Source organism: Polyodon spathula, chromosome 5 (assembly GCF_017654505.1).
Source record: "Polyodon spathula isolate WHYD16114869_AA chromosome 5, ASM1765450v1, whole genome shotgun sequence".
Classification (NCBI taxonomy): Eukaryota; Metazoa; Chordata; class Actinopteri; order Acipenseriformes; family Polyodontidae; genus Polyodon; species Polyodon spathula.
Window position 1 is genome coordinate 34,584,390 of NC_054538.1, and position 24,081 is coordinate 34,608,470.

At 35.2% G+C, this 24,081-nt stretch overlaps 1 protein-coding gene across 1 annotated transcript in view; it reads right to left on the reverse strand.

Annotated features, from left to right (window-relative positions):
• LOC121315890 (vacuolar protein sorting-associated protein VTA1 homolog) overlaps positions 1-24,081 on the reverse strand; it is a 58,275-nt gene that overhangs the window by 18,928 nt on the left and 15,266 nt on the right. The window contains exons 2-3 of the mRNA XM_041250462.1: positions 10,069-10,163; positions 852-979 (exon numbers count right to left, since the gene is read on the reverse strand). Of these exons, the coding sequence (XP_041106396.1) occupies positions 852-979; positions 10,069-10,163 (223 nt within the window). The remainder of the gene's footprint in view (positions 1-851; positions 980-10,068; positions 10,164-24,081) is intronic.

Genomic DNA, 24,081 nt, shown 5'->3' on the forward strand with positions numbered 1-24,081 from the left:
GTTTCAAATAAATAATTGAACCACATCCTGATACTTACAAGGACACATTGCAAGACTGAAAACTACTGCAAGTGGTTATAGTTTTGCATGCCTTAAATACAATGCTGACATTTATGAAGCTTTATAGCCTTAAAACCCCAATAGCCTTCCATATATAAATGCATATTTTTGGAGTAGTTTGTCAAAAAGTTGTGTAAAAAGTTAACTCAAATTGTATTTATTTATTTTTACTTCTCTTGGTATATTTGCTGATATTACATTTCTTTGCCATTGTGTCATAGAAGAGTCAAATCACTTTGCATTTTCTTCTTTTTTTTCCCCTTTACAGTGTATGTGTCATTTACTATCTTCAGTATTGCAGGGTCAGCAAATTTAACAAGCTCACATTTTGTCCTTCAGGCTATTTACATATATTAAGAACAAGAGTCTGAACATTGACCCCTCATGGGACCCCACTTAATTTCCCTAGTTTGACACAGGTCCTCTGTGTTCCCATTTGTATTCAGCTTTTTATCTATAGTGTAAAGCATAATTCACAAAAGCAGCTGCCTCCTCTCATACAGAGCTGTATCTTTACAAAAAATCTAGATACAAACTACAAAACATATGTGGTTTCAATTATGGATGCACCCCTGCAATCTGATTTTTAGTACTGTCGATTTGTAAATAGGTTGGATGCCATCAGCAGAAGTTTTTGAAAAGAAACTGCATTAGTTCTAGGGGTTTAAAAGTTATAAACTGTTTCAGCAGGGAAGACTTTACAAGGGAAAAACAAAAATGTGTTACAAAACTCATATTCAAACCAAGTTCCGTGCTAGCATGTATTTGTTTTGTTAATGTTGTAATCTTACTTGTGAAACCGTCCTGAGCGATCTTCATTATCTGCGTAGAGGAACATTTTTAAAGCATAATTTTCAATGTGCGCATGGCCAACCAGCTCCTGAGAAATTGACTCATTGTCACCCAACTCTTTCTTCATCTGAAACACAAATCAGGAGGGAAATAATTAGAAAACAAACTGTAGGAAACAAGGTTGTAGGCTAATTGAAAATGGACTCTCACTGATCCCCCTTACTGTCGCTTGATGGACCTTTTCCTTGTTAAAAGATGCTGCAGTGAAGGTTTTAACATTAATTATTTTACCTCTGCAATTTCCACTGCTCCCCTTATCATTGAATGCTACCGTACCAATCACATCTCAATATCTAGACTACAAGTCTAATCTGGATGCAGCAGTTACGGGTGGTATGGAATTTCCTGACTTTTGTGGCTTCAGTCTTAAATCAGAACTATTTTAATAAAGTTTTTTGTGTTTTTTTTTTTTTTTACCCCATATATCCCCACTCATAACCTTAGATCCCTGAATATGGGATTGCTGGTAATCCCTAAAATAAAGTATGCTGAATGCAGAGGAAGGGCTTTTTGTTATAGAGCCCCCAAACTTTGGAATGAGCTGCCAGCACACGTGAGGGAAGCGGAGACTATCTGTTTTTAAAACAAGACTAAAAACATATTTGTTTGAGATGACATTTTTATAATTGATGTATGTATATATCTGTTTTAGTTTTTATTGTTGTATCTGTTTGCATTTTATTTGCCTTATATATATTTCTTTATTTAATTACTGGTGTTTACATTTCATATTTCTTAAACTTCAAATCGGACATGTTTGTTTGTGTATATACATTTGAATATTTTTGATCTGTAAAGTGCTTTGAGATACATCTGTATGAAGGGCGCTACATAAATAAACTTTGATATGATTTGATTTATATGGTCACCACATGAAGGCTAACAGCCAACAGATGCTGAACTAAATTACTCCACCCGGATCTGTGATGATGCATATGTTTATGGACTTTGAAGCATATTAGCCTACACAACATGCACTTAGAAAGCATTTATTATTTTGGGTTACTGTAGGAGGTGGTAGAGATGTTTGGTCTACTCCAGTACAGTCCATCTAGCCATGTCACTTCTCATAAAAGGGACTTCTGACTCTTAACACTTTAAAGGGGTCACATATTCTGCCTAATGGCTTAAAATGGCTGGACTCCATAAAGGTGCTTCAGCAAGGCAGTTTACAGTAAAAGAACAGGGCTCTTTCAAAGATGTTACAGTCTACTAGAAAGCATCAGGTTTCCTTGTAAAATCAGTTAAGCAAATACTACTGGTTACATTTCAACAGGTGTACTGGAAGCTGCTGAATAGAACCACTGTTCCCTGTTTAATGAAATTTAGAAAACCAAAAGACTACACTACAGTATTTGTGTTTAGTAGTAGCAAATGAATGCAAAAAACTTAGGACCTGTTCAAAAATGTGCACAGATTAATACATCGAGATGTTGCAAGCGGGGGATCAGAAACATTCCTCACACTTTTCTAAAAACTAAACCTTTTCAGCTATAGAATTGGGAAGTATCTGAGACATAAAACCTCTTGGTTAAATCAGCACCTGCCATTAAGGAAAGAAAATCAATAAAAAAATGAAAATTAAACTATTTTTGGATTGAGCCAGTAGAAATGCATACCTGTTAATTAAAATGCTCTCTGGAATACATCAGTTGAATGCATCAGACTTGATAAGGAAAAAAAAAAAGCTTGGACACTGTGGTGACAGCTGCTTTATTACTGGAATGAAAGGGTTAACTTTTGCTCCATAATACCCACAAACAAACACACAAACAAACCTGACCAAGAGACCACCATAAATACAGCTGTGCTCTCATCCAACACTGTGACCATCTTTATTAAGCCATTTTTCTATCCAACTTTTTAACATGTGCTGACAAAAGGTAGCATCAATAACACCAAGTAAAAATGAATTGTTTTAAAAATATAGCGTTCTTGGCAAAATCGATGATTAGCCTAATATCGTAATTTTATTTCTTTAGTAGGCGCTTTGAATGACAGGCGCTGTAGCTGGCAATTGGTGCAGGTCTTGATGACTGGCAGTCATTTAAACAAATGAGAGCATTCCAGCACTGCTTCAGTCAACGAGATCTGTCACAGCAGTGTGACACTACAGTACTAACGGACCATTGAGGTGACTGACAGTGACCCCGAAACGGAGACTGGGCAGACAGTAAGAAAAAAAAAACCCACAAGTGGCTTTACCAAATTTATTTGTCAAACTCATATTTTTTGGCGTTTAACGAGCTTTACCAATTAATATCGAAAAGTAGCCAGTCTAATGTGTTCGTATTAATGTATTTGTTTTGCACTGGTGCTCGTAAGTTTTCACTCAGATATTTGTTGGACAGTAGCAATGGCTGTGACAAAACTGGGCGTTTGACTGAAAATAAAAAACAAACAAAACAACAAGTTACCTTGATGGCGATTTCTTTAAAGTTTCAAACTGCTCGTGCACATTTCTGAATCTGTGACAGCCATTCGCTGTACTGTGGACCATGGTTGCTATAGTAGGCGATCATGTACTGTATAACTAGTAGTGTCTTATTACAGGATGCTTACTTTTGGAGCACACTAGATACATTTATGACAGCACTTTCACAGAATAAATGATAAACTCGCTCGATAAATGGCTCAAAAGAGGGGTTGAGAAAGCAACAAATACTGATGTATTAGGCTACATTTTAAGAAAGTTTTAACTGCTCTATTCTCTCAAACTACAGTCCCCTTTGTATTAAAGTTTATAAAATGTAAAACCAAGAATCGAATTGATATTGCTAAGAACATTATTAATATCACACTGAGGAGAGAAACAATGTGTTCATTATTCCTTAAATGTTGTAACAAATGTACTGCACGTGTACTTTTCAATTAAATTTTTTATTAGGCGATGGCGGTATTAGGTGAAGGGGATATTAGGCGAAGGGGATATTATCCAGTATGCATGGCTTTAGCACTAAAGGTTACATCTAATCCTAGCCCGAATCCAACATGTTGTAAACAATTAAACCATTTACCAGCTGCCTGTTAAACGGCACTTTTTATTTCCAATCAAAACAAACAATAATTTATTACTGGAAATACATGGTGGGAACATTTTCAAACCCCAGTTTAATCATCTGTACACTGGGGCCTCACAACTACATGCTTCATGAAATGGGCACAGATACAATCTGGCAAATGTACCTAAATTAACTTTTATCTGTTTATTTTTAGTCAATGCCTGGTAGACTTATAAAGTTGGCAAGGATAACTTCCTATTTTTTTAATATTTTATATATATATATATATATATATATATATATATATATATATATATATATATATATATATCAAGAAAGCCAAAAAAAAAAAAAAAAAAAAAAAAAAAAGACAAAAATGTTTTTTTTAAATTACCCTCGTATTGTGACCTTTTACCAATGAGTGCTACGATTAAACTGGGGAAGGGGCACCGTGAACATAATAATAATAATAATAATAATAATAATAATAATAATAATAATAATAATAATAATAATAATACACAAACAGTTACCTACAAAAAAACAAACAAAAAAAAAACCCTCCCCAGCGCAGTTCGGCAAAGTCCCTCCTTCCTTCCTTGTATCTCACATTGATCCGTTCTGAATAATACTGAGTGGCAGAAAATTCCTACATTTCTATTGGAGGACTGTAACACGCTTGTGAGATTTAAAACAACATTACAATTACTTTAAGTGGAGGGTTGTTCTTGCGTGCGAGATTTAAAGCTGTATTACAGTTTGACAGTATTTACACACTTGTGGAATTTAAACAGAATTGCAAATTGTGGTGAAATGTAAAAAATGCCTAAACACACAGAAACCACAGAAGAATATGCCTGTGACCATAAGCATTTCGTTGAGGAAGACAGTAAAGCAAAGAAGGCACAATAGAAGTGTTTGCAAGTATTGTCTAGGCAATATTGCGACAGAAAAAAAAAAAAAAAAAAAAAGGCTACGAATTTTGGAAAGTAAACAAAAATAACTTCATACTGTATATAAAAAAGTGAAAGTCCTGAAAAAACAGTACTTGCTTCACACAATATTGAAGCAAATACAAAATAAACAGTTATTTGCATGACATCATTTTTCAAAACATAACAGTTCAACTGTCATAGTTTGAGCAGAGGCAAGGTGGCGAGTACTCTTTTACCTAATGATCAAAATAATGAACAGTAAGCTTTTTTGAATGCGGGTAGTGTTCTAGATACTTTCTGATTTTAGGGGTGACAGGGGAGAGAAATTAGGACAGACCATTTTAACCTTGTTATATCTTTTGTCAGTTTTGTCAGTGTAGACACAAGGTAGTTGACCGTGTTACTGTGTCATTTTATTAATGTTGCTGGAACTTGGATAATCCCAAGCCATGCCTAATTGGTTCCTGGATGTCTGGAACCAATGTCTTTCCTACAACAGAAAGCATCCTTAGGGACAGCACTGTTTCTTGCTTTACTTCAAAAAGAACATAACTATAAAGTTGGTTGCTTGTAACTCTGTACTTTGCACAGTTAAAATCTTGTGAATCCTACAAGATGGGGTAGCATTATGTACTGTCATAATCCCTTAACTCTAAAGGGTCAAGTTTGTACTTTGGATTTTAGTGCAGTAAAACCAGACACCTTTATTTATTTAACTTTTTTGGCTGTAATTACAATAATGTTAAAGTCCAGTTGGAACAAGCCAGGTAAAATAAAAGTTTTCCTTGTAATTTAATATGTAAGAAAAACATAAAATAGAGATCAACAGTTTCACTATAAAACTAAAAGTTTCCGAATGTAGAGTACCTACCAAGTAAAAATAAGCGTGTGCAAAAACTAAGGAATATCACTTTTTGGTGATTTCATTCAAGAACGATGGAGAATTATCAAACATTATACAGCATACAAAATTAGAACGAACTATAGTATGGGCATCATGAAAAACTGCTGCGGCAAACAATCACCATACAAAAATCAGAATTTATTTTATAGGCTATGTATATATTATTCATAGGCTATATTTATAGGTTTGTTGCTAGGGAGCTGACGTCACTGCCCTCAATTAACTTCAATATGAAATGAACATATTGGAGGAGGGGGGAGCTTCTAAGCTTTCCATCCGCCCCTTTCAGTCTAGCTGCTACGATGACAAAGTAATAGACTCAAAATTAAACCTAAGCTGTGAAGTCTGTCACATGATGAGAGGCTTAACTTTAGGCAATCATAGTTCCTGCTAGGAGTACTGCATACATACACTGAATACGTCTTTGGAAAACAACAAGTCTGTTAAACAAGCCATGTACCAGGTAGGTGGCTTTTACGGTTCCTGAGTAATATGTGCATATGAATGGGGCTGAGTTTTAAGATTTAAAGTGAAAGTCACTGCTTGTGAAACAACACCTAGATCGACTTAATATAGTTTTTTTTTTTTTTTCAAAACTTGTTTACATACTGCAGTGTACTAAGTTTCTATAATGCTTAAAGACCGCGGCCGAGAATCACGTATGAGACAATAAAGTCTAGCGGCATTTAAAATATCCAGCACTACTTTTATTTATTTATTTATTTAAACCAGAACTACTCAGAATGCGGCTCATAGTGCTTTCGTCATTGACACCCACTTCCTTAGAGATTGTTGTAGCATTTCAGGCATTCTAAATTGTGTGGACAACACAGCAGCTAGGTGTCTTAACATATTTTAAGGGATTTTCCCGCACTTGCAAATATGCACACACAAACATATATAGACATATACATATACAGTGCCTATAGAAAGCCTACACCCACTTTCAAAATGTTCACTTTTTGTTGCCTTATACCCTGGAATTAAAATGCATTCAGAATGTTTTTTTTTTTTTTTTTTTTAATTTCTACACATCTTACCTAGAAATTCTAGAAATTTGTACAAAATTAATTAAAAATAAAAACTGAAATATCTTGGTTGGATAAGTGTCCACCCCCCTTGTAATAGCAATCCTAAATTAGCTCAGGTGTAACCAATCACCTTCAAAATCAGACACCAAGTTAAGTGGCCTCCACCTGTGGCTACCAAGAGGCCAATGGCAACTTTGCAAAGATTATGTAGCCATGTGACAAAAGATTTTGTGGTCTGATGAAACTAAAACGGAACTTTTGGCCTAAATGCAAAGCGTTATGTTTGGCCCCGGCCTAAATCCAATCGAAAATATATGAATGACTTGAAGACTGCTGTCCATCAATACTCCCCAAGGAACTTGACAGAGCTTGAACAGTTCTGTAAAGAATGGACAAATATTGCCAAATCTAGGTGTGCAAAGTCAGTAGAGACCTATCTCAACAGACTCACAGCTGTAATTGATGCCAAAGGTGCTTCCACCAAGTATTAACTCGGGGGTGGAGACTTATCCAATTATGATCTTTCAGTTTTGTACTTTTAATATGTAATTTTTTCCCCCATAAGTGTGGAGTATGGTGTGTAGATAAAGGGAACAAATTTCATTAAAATGCATGAAACTCTGAGGTACTGACGCAACAACACACACACTTATTATTTTTTCAAGGACTGATCACACGTGAAGCATGAGCGCTTGCCTCACGCACTGAATGCAGACTGCCACAGGACTCCCCTGGGTCCTAAACCCTGCTAGGTACAAATGGGGATTTCAGTAACCCAGACGTTTTGAAGAAATTAAAGGTTTGCTGACAAAGAGGTTTAACGGAAGAGTTTTGAGCAAAAGACGGGTGATAATCTGTCCTGGGTGTTGTCCGCTTTAGGCACCCGTTCTCTACACGGAAAGTACTTTGTTTTTAAATATCGTATGTTTGGAATATATTTGTGGAGATGGTCAGTTCGGGTATTTCAAAAGGTCTCGGCCTGGGTTCGGATTTGTTTGGTCGGGTCAGGTTTTCAAATTTAGGCCCGAGCAGACCTCTATACCACAGTACATATCACTCAGTATAGCTGGAAATACCCTAACTTGACACCCTATTCAATTTTAACATGTGTTCCAATAAGGCCTGCTGTGTGGAATCTAGGCTGTTGATGACAATTCCAGTTGTAGACAAATGATTTGGGAACTTCTGTACAGAGAGTTTACTTCAGCTGCACAAGCAAATATGAAGGGATGAGCTCTAAGCCAGAAGAAGCATCCCTGGTATCCATTGCATATGGCTTCCACTGACAAGATTCTTACTAATCTGTTTGCCTCTGGACCCAAGATGAATTAAGGCCTCAACCAATTCTTACATCAAGTTCCTCTATTTTTTATTATTTTTTTTTTTTAACTTGTATTCCTTTTCTGTACTCCTGTTCAAGTAAATGATGTTCTTTTCTTTAAAAGTTAATTTTCCTATAAGCTCTGCATGCTGTCTTGCAATCCTTTATCTGCTCAAAGAGGTGCAACAATAAGAAAAGAAAAGAAATAAGTAATGAATGCATATTCTATATACAAATACCGTAAAAACAGACAAATAAAGTACGAACACCCCCTTCAGGAGAACAATAAAATCATGTCTGGCAGATCTTAGTTATGTACTAAATAAAACATTTGATAAATCAACCAAAAACATACTTGGAATCACCACTGATTCTACAAAGGAATCAATATTAAATGTGCAACTATATTATAATACAAAGGATCTTGGTTTTTTACCAGAAGGAAATTAGTCATGGATAATTAATCTGTAATTGTACAGAATCCATTCACCTACCAACAATACCTAAAAGTTAATTTGCAATGGATACCATCTGTAATTTAACTTTATTGAGAGACTCATACCAACTAGCGTGTCAGCTATAAAGACCATATTTCAAAGCACGTAGTCAGTATTTTTCTTTTTTTACTGGACAACACAGGTAATGAAAGAAAAAAGCAAAAAAGAAAGAATGAATCTGTGTAGCAACCATTAACACAATAATTCAAAGTGTAACTTCTCTATACAGAACAAACACCCACATTAAGTCAGAGGTCAATGTCAATCACGTTGTCACCAAGACATATAACTCCTGTAAATATGAAGTTAATACCTCAAATGTTTTCTAACATATAACTGTATAGCAGCCATCATAGGTCAGGTCAAAGTGAATGGTGCTGTTTGATCTTGATCAAGGATTTCCATGACATTGAAAGTAAAGTTACAAGCTGAAATGCTTTAAGGAGTTATTAGCAGTTGTAGAAGTGGCAGTGCCTGCCTACAATGTTCTTTACACTCAACACATTAAGCAACTTCCACCATTTAAGCTTGATGAACTGACCAAATAAAACGGGTTTGTTCTTGGTCCCCTGCCAATGGAAACTTACTGTTCCTGTTTCAAACTGCTTTCAAACACAGTCTTGGAAGTAGACGACTACAAGACTTTTAATTTTTTTTTTTTTTTTATTATTGATACATGGAAAAACACAAAATAACAGGGAGAACGTAAAAATAAATAATGCGTTTTTTACACATTCAAGACAAAACCTTAACTGAACTTGGGTTTTACAAACACCTCATGCTGTTTGCAATATGTTTATGTTGTTGTCATTTAACCAGACGTTGATCTCTGACATCCCCTCACAGACAAAAACAAAGCATCCCTCATGCACAGCAAACAGTCCAATTAAGGTGCAAAAAATAGTGTAGAGGTTCAAAGTATTAATCCATATATTACTCTCTTTGTGCAGTACCGAATTTCCACTGTTGAAAATGAGGCGTTTGTGAAACAGTACCATGCCCCAGGATTGAGAGGATATACTATCCCCTAGAACTGTTCTGTACACGTCCCCGCCTCCTAAAATAACATAATTTCAGGACTTTTACAGCACACACAGCAACTACTGCGGACAGAAAGCTAGTCATTGCCAAAATGTTAAAAATGTAGTATTCATGGAGAGATTAGTTTATTTTCTAAGCCATTATAGTGCATTAAGTGAAACACCTACACCTTTTATGTTTAGGTTTTCACTTGTTTAAAAAAAATTATATATATATAAGGTAGATCTCAAAACAAAATTATAAGCACTTCACATTTGGAGTATAAATTCAGTTTCCATTAAATAACCCACCAATCATCACAGCAGGCAATTACTTATTTCAGCTGCCTCAGCAGAATCTCCCCCTGGTTTAGAGCTAACTGCCCACACTGCACACAATTCATATACTTCATTAAGCACAGGATGAGTTTCATAACATGGCCCTACCTTCTCCAACTGATCCATTAATTTCACGAGAAACTTGCGGCACTCAGGGGTTTTACTGTCTAATTTCATTCCTGTCTGCATGGCATAGAGGCGACCTAAAAATTAAAATAGAAAAGCAAATACAGAAATTAAACTATATGTTACTGTATTTGGTGCAAAACTTTTTTTTAATACAATAGTGTTCAAAGAAACACAGAACATTAACAAAGAAAAAAAAAAACTTGTAGGGAGTTTGGTCTACATTAATCTTAGTAGTCTGCAATGTTTTACATGTTACAGTATGTCTCTATTGTGTGTTTTATTGTTGGTTATTTTCCGCACCAGTTTTACATAGATGCCCTGAGAAATTGTCTTTTCAGCATAAATAGCCATTATGGAGTGTAAAGTAAAAATAGTCCATATTTTAAATATTTCTTTGTAGCAAAAAATAAAATAAACACAAACACACACACATTATATATATATATATATATATATATATATATATATATATATATATATATATATATATATATATATACACACACACACACACACACACACACACACACAGATCGCAATGATGTATGAATTTAAAACAAATTGGGGATGAACAATTAACATAATTTGTCAGCTGTGTTTGAAAAAAAAGGCAACAAAACAGAATGAGGCGCCCAATCAAGATATGAAGGTAAAAACAAGTGATCTTGTTTTGTAATGAACAGCTTTTCTGAGTTTAAATACACTTATTTTGATATGATTCTGTTCTTAAAAAGGGAGTCACATGATAAAAAATAAGCCAAAAACATCCAAGTTAAGGCTAGGATTATTAGTTATCATTACTTATACAGCACTGTATTAAACGTATTTTGTTTATAATGTCCTATTACAATTACCAACAGGATACATAGCCTTTTTTTTTTTTTTTTTTTTAACTGATGTACATATTTTTCTAAAAAAAAAAAAAAAGACTTTCGGTATCATTTCCTTTTTAAGTGTACTTTCAGTTGGAATACAAAGTTTTTCCAAAAAACAAAACAAAAACATGTTTACATAACGTGAAGGTTTTACATCTTAGATTACAATATGAAGGAAGGAAGAAAGGGAGAGAGGTAGGTAGACTGGAAGAATTCTTCTTATATTTGGCAGACACCTTTATCCAAGGTGACTTACAGGTGTTACAACAATATGAGATAACTTATGATTAATACAATTTATATCGATGGTGACGACGATGATAGTAGTGCCATAGGTCAATGATATTGCATCCACTGAGTGACCAGTAACATGGTGCTAGGTCAGGCAAGTTCAGTGCATAGAAGGCGGGCTAGATCAAGAGATCTACTGTACAAGTGCAGACTAAATATTTGGGTCTTGAGGAGGTGGCGGAAGGCACAAAGAGACAGAGCAGTCCTGAAGTTCTCCGGTAGCTGGTTCCACCACAGAGGGTCTAGGGAAGAGAAAGAGTGGGCATGGGAGGATGGAGAGCATAGGGAAGGCATGACCAGTTGGTGAAGACAGCGGTATGCAAGAACAAGGGTCTTGAATTGAATGCGAGCAGATTGGTAGCCAGTGGAGGGTGCAAAGCCAAAGGGTAGCATGAGAGTAGCGAGGTTGCAGCATTTCATTATCTATGGTTTCGATTGCTGTATAGCATGACTCCATAGCACACAAATTATCAGAGAGTACACTAAATCTCGCTACATAAATCAAGAATGTTTACCAACCTGAAATTTATTTTATTATTTATTTATTTTTACAGAAGATATTATATGGGATGACAAAAGGAGATGATCTGTCAGGTGATGAACTTCTACACACTGACTCTAGTAAAGAATCCGAAGTAGATGATCCAGTGCACCAGTCAAACAATTGTGTAAAACCAAAACTATGCATGGTATTTATGAAATTCTTCCTGATCGCATTTCCAATGGTAATTTTGGAGTTTTTATGGAGGAGATCACCTATGAGGACATTCACAAATAAAAATTAATTTCAGTTAATTTGAAATTATTTTTTTATGTGACTACAAAGGTTTTTTTTTTTTTTTTTTTTTTTTAATTCAAACTAGGTAATCTATAGTTGACGAAATGCAAAGCGTTAGCAAAACTACACAGAGATGTAGCAGCAACCACGGGACTGAAATGGGGTGATGACATCAGAGAAAGGGGTGGTGACATAAAAAAAAATGCAGCTGCATAAAAGAGAGAGTCTGGCGAAAGTAAGAATTTGTGCCGGAAATTCAATTTTATGCCAGAAATTATCTCAAATGGTTTAATCTCCCAGGTAACTACCTACATATATTTCTCAGCAAAATAGAAAAAAAAGAAAAAAATGGCAATACTTTACATACATAAACAAACAAATACCAGCCCTGTTGCATAAGATTCGCAACTCAGCCTCTGTTTAGTATCATCAAATCGGCTAATTAATGGGTGTGCACTTAATGTACATTAGTGTAGACTTTTAAAAACAGCATATCAAACTTGCAGTACTTGTCATATTAATTATTATTTTCTGTTTTATTTCATTACTTGTATCCAAACACATGTATTTGCTCCATTAATGATCAATTCCTAATAAATTCAACTATACAGAAAAAAAGTTTGAACATAAACCCACAGTAATTGCAGACACCTTTAAATCAGATATGTCTGAGACTACATTTTATAGTAGCCCTAGAATTAGCATTTATTGCTGCACAAAAAACAAAACAACACACTATGGGTCAATTATTAAATCTGTCACTCACCTAAACAAAACAAGAAGTTATCAAACTGTACAAACAATGAAAAGTTCCGCAGGGAAGATGCCTTTCCAAGAGTTCCCTACTTTAATGAGCACAGTGTCACTCATTACCACCCACTGCTCACTTATATTTATGTCATTGTTAAAAGGAAAGGTGGAGAAATTCCCACAGGACATTTTCTATAACAAGACATCCTCACCATACAGTATTTTTCTTAGACTGAATTCACAAGTGGCATGACATGAGGTGTCCTTTAACATCATTATCTAAATTAGAAACTTCTGTATCGAAGGATAACAAATACACAAAAGTATTTAATAGTAACAGCAGGTTTTTAATTCATCATGTTAAAAGAACATTTATCACAATTGATGTTGCCACAATAAAGTTGTACTAGTTTTCTTCGAAGCCTCTAGAGAAATGACAAAAGTAATGAGTAGTTATTTTAGGTTTACAGTGGTAGCCATGTCAAGCTATAAAAATCGCAAAGTATGGTACATTATGCTCCACGATAAAATTGAGGTCAATGCAATATGCAGTTTAGTTTACCTGTCCTGCATCTTCTGCACGCTATAAGAGGCTGTTATCGGACTAGAAACTGCTTTGTCACAGATTACTACTAAAATAGTGTTCCATCAGCTGGTGTCACATGCTGAAGATCAAATGACTATAAAAAGCCATCTTCTAAAATGAAATGGTACGCGTTATAATTTGATCAAACAGGAAATTAAACTAAATCCAATGAAATATAGTACAGTAGACTGTATAGTACTGTACTACTATAAATTAATGCTGCAGGGTTTATTTTAAATAGCTAAAAACAGCTGCAGCGGTTATTCAAGGGTGGCGGTAACTAGAAGTACCGCGGTTTTTGAAAAGCAACTTTTTTTATTGAGATTTTTACTTTATTTGAGGGAGCCCTATATCGAAGATTATTTCTGCGGATACAACGTGATCAGGACGGTGAAGTCGGTCTACAACTTTGCTTTTAAACTGAAAACTGCTGAGCTCGCAGATCAGAAAGATAGCGTGCTGCTCAAGAACTTGGGAGATGATGAGCGTCACATCAGGGAATGGAGAAAGCAAGTACCTCAGCTACAAGAAGTGCCGACATCTTCATAAGGTAAAAAGAAAAGGCTGTGTGGTGGCGGGTGATACCCTGTTCATCACGATATTGAAGAGAAGCTAATGAACATTTTTCATTATTGAGAGCAGCATTTGTTCGAGAGCAGCAGCTATTACAAATCTGATATCTGAGTGTGGCGCTTATTGAAGGGTGGCACTTATTCAAAGTAATATGGTACTATTATTACTAAGACAGTCAAGCTTAACTACATATTGTTTTGTTTTTTTGGCCAGACTGAACTTTTCACTGGTACCAAGTTTTTGTGGTTTTGGTCATGTGACCACAAAATACAGCTATTATTGTAAACAAAATGTTACTTTTTCATAAAAGGTATTATACCTACATCATTAATCCCTAAAATCATAATGTTTGATGTAAGATTGTAGAAACTTTTAAGCTGCTGGATGTGCCTATGCCTACATGTAAATTTGCGCTAGACTGACACCAGGCCACTTTGAAATATGCAGCCTTTGATACTGTGTAGACCACCCCATCCTACTGAATCATCTTGAAAGCACAGTAGGACTATCTGGCCTTGTCCTATCCTGTTTCAAATCTTATCTTTCTGATAGGTTTCAGTTCATCTCTATTGGAGAGGCAAAATCATCGGAAGTTATCTGTGGTGTTCTACAAGGCTCTATTTTAGGTCCCTTGCAGTTTTCATTCTATATGCTACCGTTGGGTGGCATTATCTATTTCTTAAGTCTGGGTGTTATTAGTTACTTGACTTACAGACATCAAGCATTGGATGTCACAGAATTTTCTCGTGTTGAATTCAGATAAAACAGAGGTTATGCTAGTGGGCTCACAGAACCAACTAAAAGGAAATGTAAGATTAAATGAGCTCGACCCTTGCAGTCTCTCATCAAAACTTAAACTACAAATTATGAGTTTGGGGGGGTCATCTTTGATCCTGATCTATTATTTGAGACTGATGAGGGAAGTTACTAAAGTATCTTTTTACCATTTGAGAAATACAGCCTCTGTTTCATCTAGAATTGATTAATGTAATGCACTTTTTTTCTGTTGTCCTAAAACGCCTGTTGTCCCACTTGCAGCTTGTTCAGAATATTGCTGCTACAATTCTGCCTATACTAATATATAATTAGTCAATCTAGGATTCCGCGATCATGGGAAAAAAAAAAAAAAAAAAAAACACAGAATTTACTCTCGCAGAATTCTCCATTTATTTGCAAAACAAAAAAGAAACCACGAACATTTGGTCCCTACTATCAACGTTGCATGTCACTAGAGTAGTGCATACATTTGTATAGTAATAAGTGTGGTTGGATTTCAGTGCAAGCTTTAGTTTAGCCCTGGGTAGATTTCTAAAGCCATTGGCGAGCTCTGGAAACAAATCTAAATTAGCACCGATAAAGATAGGGCATGAAGCTACAAAGACCTTCATGAAGACAGTGGGAAGCTATTTTGTAACTTATGCAACAAGGTACTTCACCAAAAAAGGAAGTCAACTATTGATGATTACTTGAATTCCATTTAACATACAAAATGCCAGTCCAGTATTTCCAATGCTCACTGTCAGAGCTTGTTAAAACGGCAAAAGATTGTGACAACGACCATGGATAGACAAACAGTGGCTAAAAACGAAAGATTTTTATATATATATACACACACACACACACACACACACAAAGATTGATTTAGTCGCAAGTTCAAAGCGAAGCTTTGTTCTGTTACCCCTATGTGAAAGGTCAATGAAAAACAATTAGGACCTTGCTTGTTCTCCCCATGTTGCAGCTAGTTTATCAGCCACTCAGTGTTGCCTGTCACTGTTTCCAAAATATTTTTTACATGCTGTCTTGACGTGGATACGTTTTAAAATTACATTTGGTAAACAAATGTTACTAAAAATACCCTGTACAATTGTACAAAAATGCTCCAAGCCTACCACATTTGTAAATCAGTGTATTTGTACAATGTACTAAAATTCTAATGTTAATCCCAGTGCACCACTAAATCTTATTCTGCTAGGCAAATGTAATGTGACTAAATAGACTCATATGATTTGGCCACAATTGTATTTAACGTATTTTTAAAAGAATTGTTACGTTTTATGTATATTTAAAAAAAAATAGTCAGTGCTGTAGTTTTTAAAAAGAAAATGAACTTTCATTTACATGTTTTTTTCTTGATTTCCATAAAATATGGCAGAGTAACATGTTTGTTCTGTCTTTTTCTTTTAGAGATTTTACTAATGTGATTAAATAAATAGAATTTAACTGTGACTTACTTTCTTAATTATTAATACTCATTAACACTGTTTTTCATTGAAAAAAAGTAATAATGTCTTGTCTAAACAGGTTCAAGAAACGTCTTTTTCTGTGAAAAAGACGTCCTAAGACGTCTAAAATCTTTTAAAATTTAACGTGCACAGGTACTCATGATAAATATATATATATATATATATATATATATATATATATATATATATATATATATATATATATATAGCAATATATATATCAAATTATTTTTATCTTCCAAAAAGGGGTCCCCAGACTTGTCCCTTTAGTTTTTTTTTTTTTTTTCTACTAGTTTTTAGATAGTTAATCACATAGGTGGGCAGCCGCAGAGCATTATAGCTTTTTGATCCAGAGCTTCTGCTTTTCTAAAAGTATTTGTCAGAATCTGGAGGTGCATATCTAGCAAGAGACAATGCAGGTATGCAAGAGAGAAGTAAGATACAATCTAAGAAATGTCCAGTATTTAAGAACTAGTATACTTGCAGCATATTACTTTTTTGTAAGGGACGATATTGGATTCTGATCCAAACTTCTTTATACCATGAAAAGTACGGGAGGTGAAAAATAACCAAAATGAAACAACAAATGTGCGCGCATTATATATTAAAATGTGCAAGTGTCATATATTAAACATACAAGTCAAACACTAAATACAGTGCACCCTCGCTATAACAACCCTGTTTGGGTCCAAAGCCTTTAGTTTGTTACTAATATTAGTACTGTTTTCATTCTTTGATTTTCAATATAAATACACTGCAGATGATTTCAAATTCAACTAAACAAGCACACATATTCTTGCTTAGGAAAACACATCTTTAGGGAAAATGGGGTGGGAAACTGGAATTTCACATTGAACACATCACTAATGTCATGGTTACTGTTGCTATGGTTAATATATATTTCCGGGACCTACAAAAGAGTGTTCTACAATATAACATCTTCCCTTGGGCACTTAGAAATATTAATCCTAATGTCACACATATTTATAATTACATTACACATAGCTGATGACAGGCCAACCAGGACAGTGTAAAAAGTGTACTGCTCATAACTGAGTGTGTACAAATTTACATAAGTTTATACTTAAATGCAGGGGGTAATGGTTATTTTTGGGAAGCTTTCCAGAAACTTTGGCAGTTTATTTTGGCAAAAGTCCTATTTCAGACAGTTTATCAAAACACTTTAAATACTTTTTGATCCGTGGATTATTAACAGTTTTCCCAGGATACCAGATAAATTACCTGATTTACTATGCACCACACCCTTTTATACAGAAAAAGGTGGATTACTTTTTTTATTTTTTTAAACTTGATGTAATAAGTAATAGGTCTAAATATGGATTAACCGCAAGAATATGCACAACATCATTTTACGATGAACTGACAAACAGTGGTACTTTTTTCTTTTTCTTTCTGCACTTGATTTTACCCCATCAACAGGAGACCCCCTTTCTACAATGACGGCCTTTGTATTGTGGTCTTGGCAATAATACTGCTGCTTCTCGGTTTCAGATTTTCCTCTTTCGAAGCAAAGCAACACTAAAACCATTCAGACTACATAATCATGAAAGTAACTGTCACAATCAACTACAATTAAGGAAAACCATTTTGGCTATCAGCACAATGCGTTTGGGACAGATGAGGTGCAGTCTTTGTTAAGAAAGATAAAAATGCTACAGAATCTGGATACTGTGAACGGCCATGGGAAGTAGAAACAAGCTGAAATGCTTTGGAACTGACACTTGTTTAAATCTGTACTGTAATTTTCTGATATAGCCACACGCCGGTGTGGAACGCGCTCCGATGCACGCCACAAACTTTTTTGTCATTCCTGGAATGAGTCTGTTGTATTAGACGCTTCTATAGACAACACACACTATAAGCGACCCTAATATAGTAAATTCCTCTGCATACTTCACCTAGCAACAAACAGTGTACAAAAGGCCACTAACTCTGCCTCAGCACAAGAAAAAGCAGACTGTGTTCAAAGTCTGCAACATATTATGAATCACTTTGATTTTTAGATATTGTTCAGTAAAATGTTAGAAAAATATTTAGCTTATCTATTTGAAATTAATAGTACGACTAGATTTAAATTGAATGCAACACCTCCCTTCCTTTGTCATCTCTCTCCCTACATGGTGTCAGGTACTGGTAACATTAAATGTGACTTTTGGTTGAAAGTGTATTTTTTTTAATTTAGCATTTCATGAAAAACAGAAATCTGGTTAAATGGAGCTGTATACTGTTAATTTTGTTATCGCATTTCAAACCAAGTAAAATATCACAAATATATTTTTAAAAGGGCTATTAAAACTGATATGGTACTAAGCTGACAAGTTGCAGAATTCAAAACACAATCTCATTTAATTTCTCATTTAAAGTATTGGCACCCTATGCTTATTACATCATAATTCAAGGCAACTGATTAAGACAAGCATTTAGAAAACTTTAACCACTTTTTATAGCAAAATATACAATTTCTAGTAATTCGATACATTATTTTTTTTTTGGTTAACAAACTCATACAAACTCCTTTCAGGCGATGCTTAAAAATACTGTAAACTAGTAGCTTGCATTTAATTACTGTCTGTCACAATATTTTGCACTCATCATTCATTGCCACCATATAAAACATAATTTCTCTCAAAGTCATTTAACAGATACCAAGAATCTGCAACAGAATATTTCTGAAAGCAATGGTTCACCCACTCTGCACTGTGTACAGCAATATTAATTCTTTTTCACTTTGACAGCTCTAAGAAAACACAGTTATGAACAGGGGTTAATTTAAATACTAATAGTTTGGAACAAAATGTATGAACCTTAATCTCAGGAACAGATTATGATCCCTATGGTATTAGCAGAAACACAGTTGTTTACTCTATGTCATTGGTTATACTAATCCTTATATGGGCTAACTGATTAAACACTGGGTTCTATTTCAATATCATAAAAGTTTTAATGATGTCTCCACCTACTTTCATGTCTGCTGTGTTCTTGCAACATACACGCAGGTACAGAACTATGCACGTGACATTTGAATATGCGGCCATGATAAGACACCTTGATGCATTCCGCGCACCCTTCTTTATCATCGTCAGTATATAACTGGGTGCACTTTATACTCAGAAACCTACAGTATCAAGGTACTGGGTCCTTCAGAAATTGTACAGTACCTACAGTAAGCTGTGTTTACCTTAGAGCTACAGGCCTGCTTGACCATTACTGATTTAGTGACATTTTGTTGTAAACAACCGTTCAACACTTTTTACATTTAAACCCCTTTTGCGTACATGATACACATCAGCATAGCCCCTTCATTAACATGCACCCATTGACATCTGTAATGAGAGCAGAATTCTGTATTCAGGAATTTCAGCCTGCACAGCCTGCCTTCCTAAATACAATTATGCCATTATGTAGCAAGTTTAATTTGAAGACTGGATTCAGTGCAGGCTTGAGGGAAAATATAAGGTCAAATAGTGGCTTTTTCATACATTTACAACTTTGGGTAAGAACGCTAACGTTTGATTTATGAAGAACACATTTTAGCCATGGTATGAATTTATTTAGCTCCACAAAGAGATATAAAAGTATGCCCAAACTAAGTATTCTATTACTACAGGTGCAGAGGGTTCATTCATATTTTTTTTTTGCATCACATTGAATTTTTTTTTTTAAAAAAAGGTCTTAACTAAAGGACAAGTTCTGAATAAAAATATGCTTTCTGTATATTAACATGCACTTATTGCCAATTCACTGTTTAAAAAAAAAAAAACAACAACATTTAACAAATAATTTATTACTTCGAGATCCTTAAGATAGGGCCCTTTATGTACCTAGGTTATGAACAATCAAACATCTAACACAGTATCTGAATTTATTGTGTTTTTCTTTTTTTAAGCAGTTTATATTTAAGTATTTAGATCTGCAAATATATAGACAACGTATGTGTGCGTTGTTTTTTTACCTTTCCATATTGGAAGAGCAGCGAAGACGAAATTGGAAGCTTACTTTCTAGGGCACAATCAACATAATATGAATTGACTAAAACACATCATCTGTAATGCCACTTGATACTGCATGTTAGAATATTTTTTGCAGTACCATCAGCCAATCAGCTTCCACCTGTAGCAGGTTTCTATCAGAAGGTAGATGCCTGCTACTACTTCACAGCATCAACTATGAATCAAATTTAAAAATGAATCTGCCCCAGTTTTCATTTTGCTGTAATGAAACCTCAGTTGACATCTGCAACAAATGCTAAACATGAACCCAGTATTTACAGTATAATCGTAAATCTCAAAAAACTACTCACTTCTAAATCTTTTGTAGTCATTTTTGCATTACTTTAGTATAAATACATGTTAATTTGGATTCATATGTTGTTTTTTTCTGACTATGTGAACGAAAAGACACACATTTGCCCGTTTCCCCATTGGAAATAGTGATATTTTGAAATATCACTGTCCTGGTCACAAAAGCAAAGTTTGTGGGGAATAATAGCCATTTTCTATACTTTTGAGGCATAAGCAATTAGGAAATAACACTTACTACCCAGGAACAAAAAATAAATAAATAAATTGTTGCACAGTGTAATTACAGTATACAATTTGCAATCCATAACACTTTCTGTCTAGCAATGATGCTGTTGTCATAAATGAATATAATGAAAAGTGTCTGATACTGATTGGGTACAGTACATTAGCCTACTACAATATGACTGGGGTACTACCATATGACCTGGGTACAGTTGGAAACAAAAAACAGGCACACCAGCCCTCCAGGATCTAGACTGGAGACCCCTGCTTTAAACCAATGGCAATACTGACCCCTTGTGGTCCGTACCATGTGTCTGGAGGAAAAAAAAAGTAAAAGAATGCGCACTCCAAATTGGCAATATTCCATCCAAAACAAGTTAACAGGACAAGCATGTTTAGTTGGTTGTACGCAACATTCCATCACAATGGTAAATTACTTAGTTATTCAACTTCAATGACTATGTAAACGTTTTTACTGAGATTTTGGTAGTTTCAAATGTGTCATCGCAACAAAGAAATCGCATGTCCCATGCAAGTTCATAACCCCTCAGCTCCAGGCTAGTGCCAGAGGAAGCACATTCTGTTACTTCTTCCTCTAGATCAATCCCCAGAGAATGCAAAGTTGAAGAAATAGCCAGTTTGGATAGAACTATGTGGCTCTCTAGCCTCACCAAAGTGGCCATAGCAATGCTTGAATGCATGACAAATGCAACTTCAAAAATCAGCCAAAAATCATAAATCCCCGGATACCATAATATTTTGCTTAATGCTTGTTGATCTCATCAACATCTAGCCAAACATATCTTTGGGTGATTTTTTTGGAGTCCCCCCCATGCAAGTTATTACGGCTTAAACTTGTTACAAATAGCAAAAATTCTAATTTCAAGGGGTTTTAATGACCAATGGGTGGACTTGAAACCAAAAGTAATCTTTGGTAATGTAATCTTTAGTTGCTTTTGTGCATTTTCATTTGTAAGTGAACTGTGACATTAGGGTCTTATCGAGCACTATATTCTGCAATTGTGAATGCTGACTTTGGATACTGTTTTAATTCTGGAAACTTTTTTTTTTCTCTCTTGGTTTTGCTAAATTGCACTGCCTTTTACATTTTACACAGTTCGGTGCATGGATAACATTTAGATTTCATTTCACCGCTAGGTCGTTAACGGGATACGTACCGGATTTAAAAGTATGTACTGCATTACAGTTAACATGTCATCTCTTTAGTTTTGGCAATTGATATTTTCAGAATCATATCGTTCTGAATTAAAATACTACCACTGCTAAAAATATAGTACTGTACGAACAAAATCAATACAGTATATCTAAATGGAAGCCTACCTATTTAAAAACACAGTCCTTTCAGATATGTATTTTTTATATGATATTGCTAGTTTTTCAGGGAACACAAAAATGATACAAGGGTTGGAACGGGCCAAAATCAGATGTGTCACACACGTTTAACCATCACTGAAGTCAAAATTTTATAGGGTCTGATACAGTGGCTCTCAAAACTATTCACCCCCCTTGGACTTTTTCACATTTTATTGTGTCACAACCTGGAATCAAAATGGATTTAATTAGGAGTTTTTGCCACTGATCAACACAAAAAAAAGGATTATGGACTTAGAAATTAAGTCCATAATGTCAAAATGAAAAATATAATCTACAAATTATTCTAAATTAATTACAAATATAAAACAGAAAATAATTGATTGCATAAGTATTCACCCCCTTTGCTATGACACACCTAAATAAGCTCTGGTGCAACCAATTGTCTTTAGAAGTCACATAATTAGTTCAGTGGGGTCCACCTGTGTGCAGCTAAGGTGTTTCACATGATTTCAGGTTAAATACACCTGTCTCTGGAAGGTCCCACAGTTAGTTAGTACATTTCCTATCATAAACTACATCATGAAGACGAAGGAGCAGTCAAAGCAAATCCGGAACAAGGTTCTTCAAAAGCACCAATCAGGGGTAATATATAAGAACATTTCCAAGGCATTGAATATCCCCCGGAGCACAGTAAAGTCTGTTATTAAGAAATGGAGAGAATATAGCACAACTGGGAATCTGTTTAGAACAGGCCGTCCTCAAAAACTGAGTATCCGGGCTAGAAGGGCACTAGTCAGAGAGGCCACCAAAAGGCCTACTGCAACTTTAAAGGAGTTACAGTCTTCCATAGCCGAGCTGGGAGACACTGTGCATACGGCAACAATAGCCCGGGTGCTTCATAAAACTGGCCTTTATGGGAGAGTGGCAAAAAGAAAGCCATTGTTGAAAAAAACTCACATCAAATCTCAGCTAGAGTTTGCCAGAAGGCATGTGGAAGACTCTGAGACCAAGTGGAAGAAGATTCTATGGTCTGATAAGCCCAAATTAAGCTTTTTGGCCTCAACGCTAAGCGCTACGTTTGGCGCAAGCCTAACACCGCACATCATCCTGAGAACTCAATCCCTACTGTGAAGCAATGTGGTGGCAGCATCATGCTATGGGGATGTTTCTCTGTGTCAAGGCTTGGAAAGCTTGTGAAGACAGAGGGAAAAATGGATGCAGCAAAGTACAGAGAAATACTGGAGGAAAACCTGCTGAAGAATGCAAGAGACCTGGGACTTGGAAGAAGATTCATCTTCCAGCAGGACAATGACCCCAAACATACAGCCAAAGCCATACTGGAGTGGCTTAAAAACAAAAAGGTCAACGTCCTGGAGAGGCCCAGTCAAAGCCCGGACCTCAATCCAATCGAGTATGTGGAAAGAGTTGAAAATTGCTGTTCACCAAAGGTCCTCATCCAACTTGATGGAGCTTGAGCAATTTTGCAAAGAAGAATGGGCAAAAATTGCAGTATCCAGATGTACAAAGCTGGTAGAGACTTATCCATTTAAACTCATGGCTGTAATTGCTGCCAAAGGTGCCTCTACCAAATATTGACTCAATGGGGTGAATACTTATGCAATCAATTATTTTCTGTTTTGTATTTGTAATTAATTTAGAACAATTTGTAGATTTTATTTTTCACTTTGACAATACAGACTTTTGTGTTGGTCAGTGGCAAAAACTCCTAATTAAATCCAATTTGAGTCCATGTTGTAACACTGTAAAATGTGGAAAAGTCCAAGAGGGGTGAATACTTTAGACAGCCACTGTATGCGAGTGCTGACTGTATACAGTGCAAAATTATTAGTGATAGTAAAGAATTAAGGATGGCATTTCCTAAACAAGTGTGATACATTATTTGGGGCTCTAAAGTAATAAAACACCTAGCATAAGCTAATGATTATAAATTTAAAAAAGGGCAGTTTTAAATAAATAAAATACTGTGGCAGTCAAGAGAAACAGTACCACAACCGCC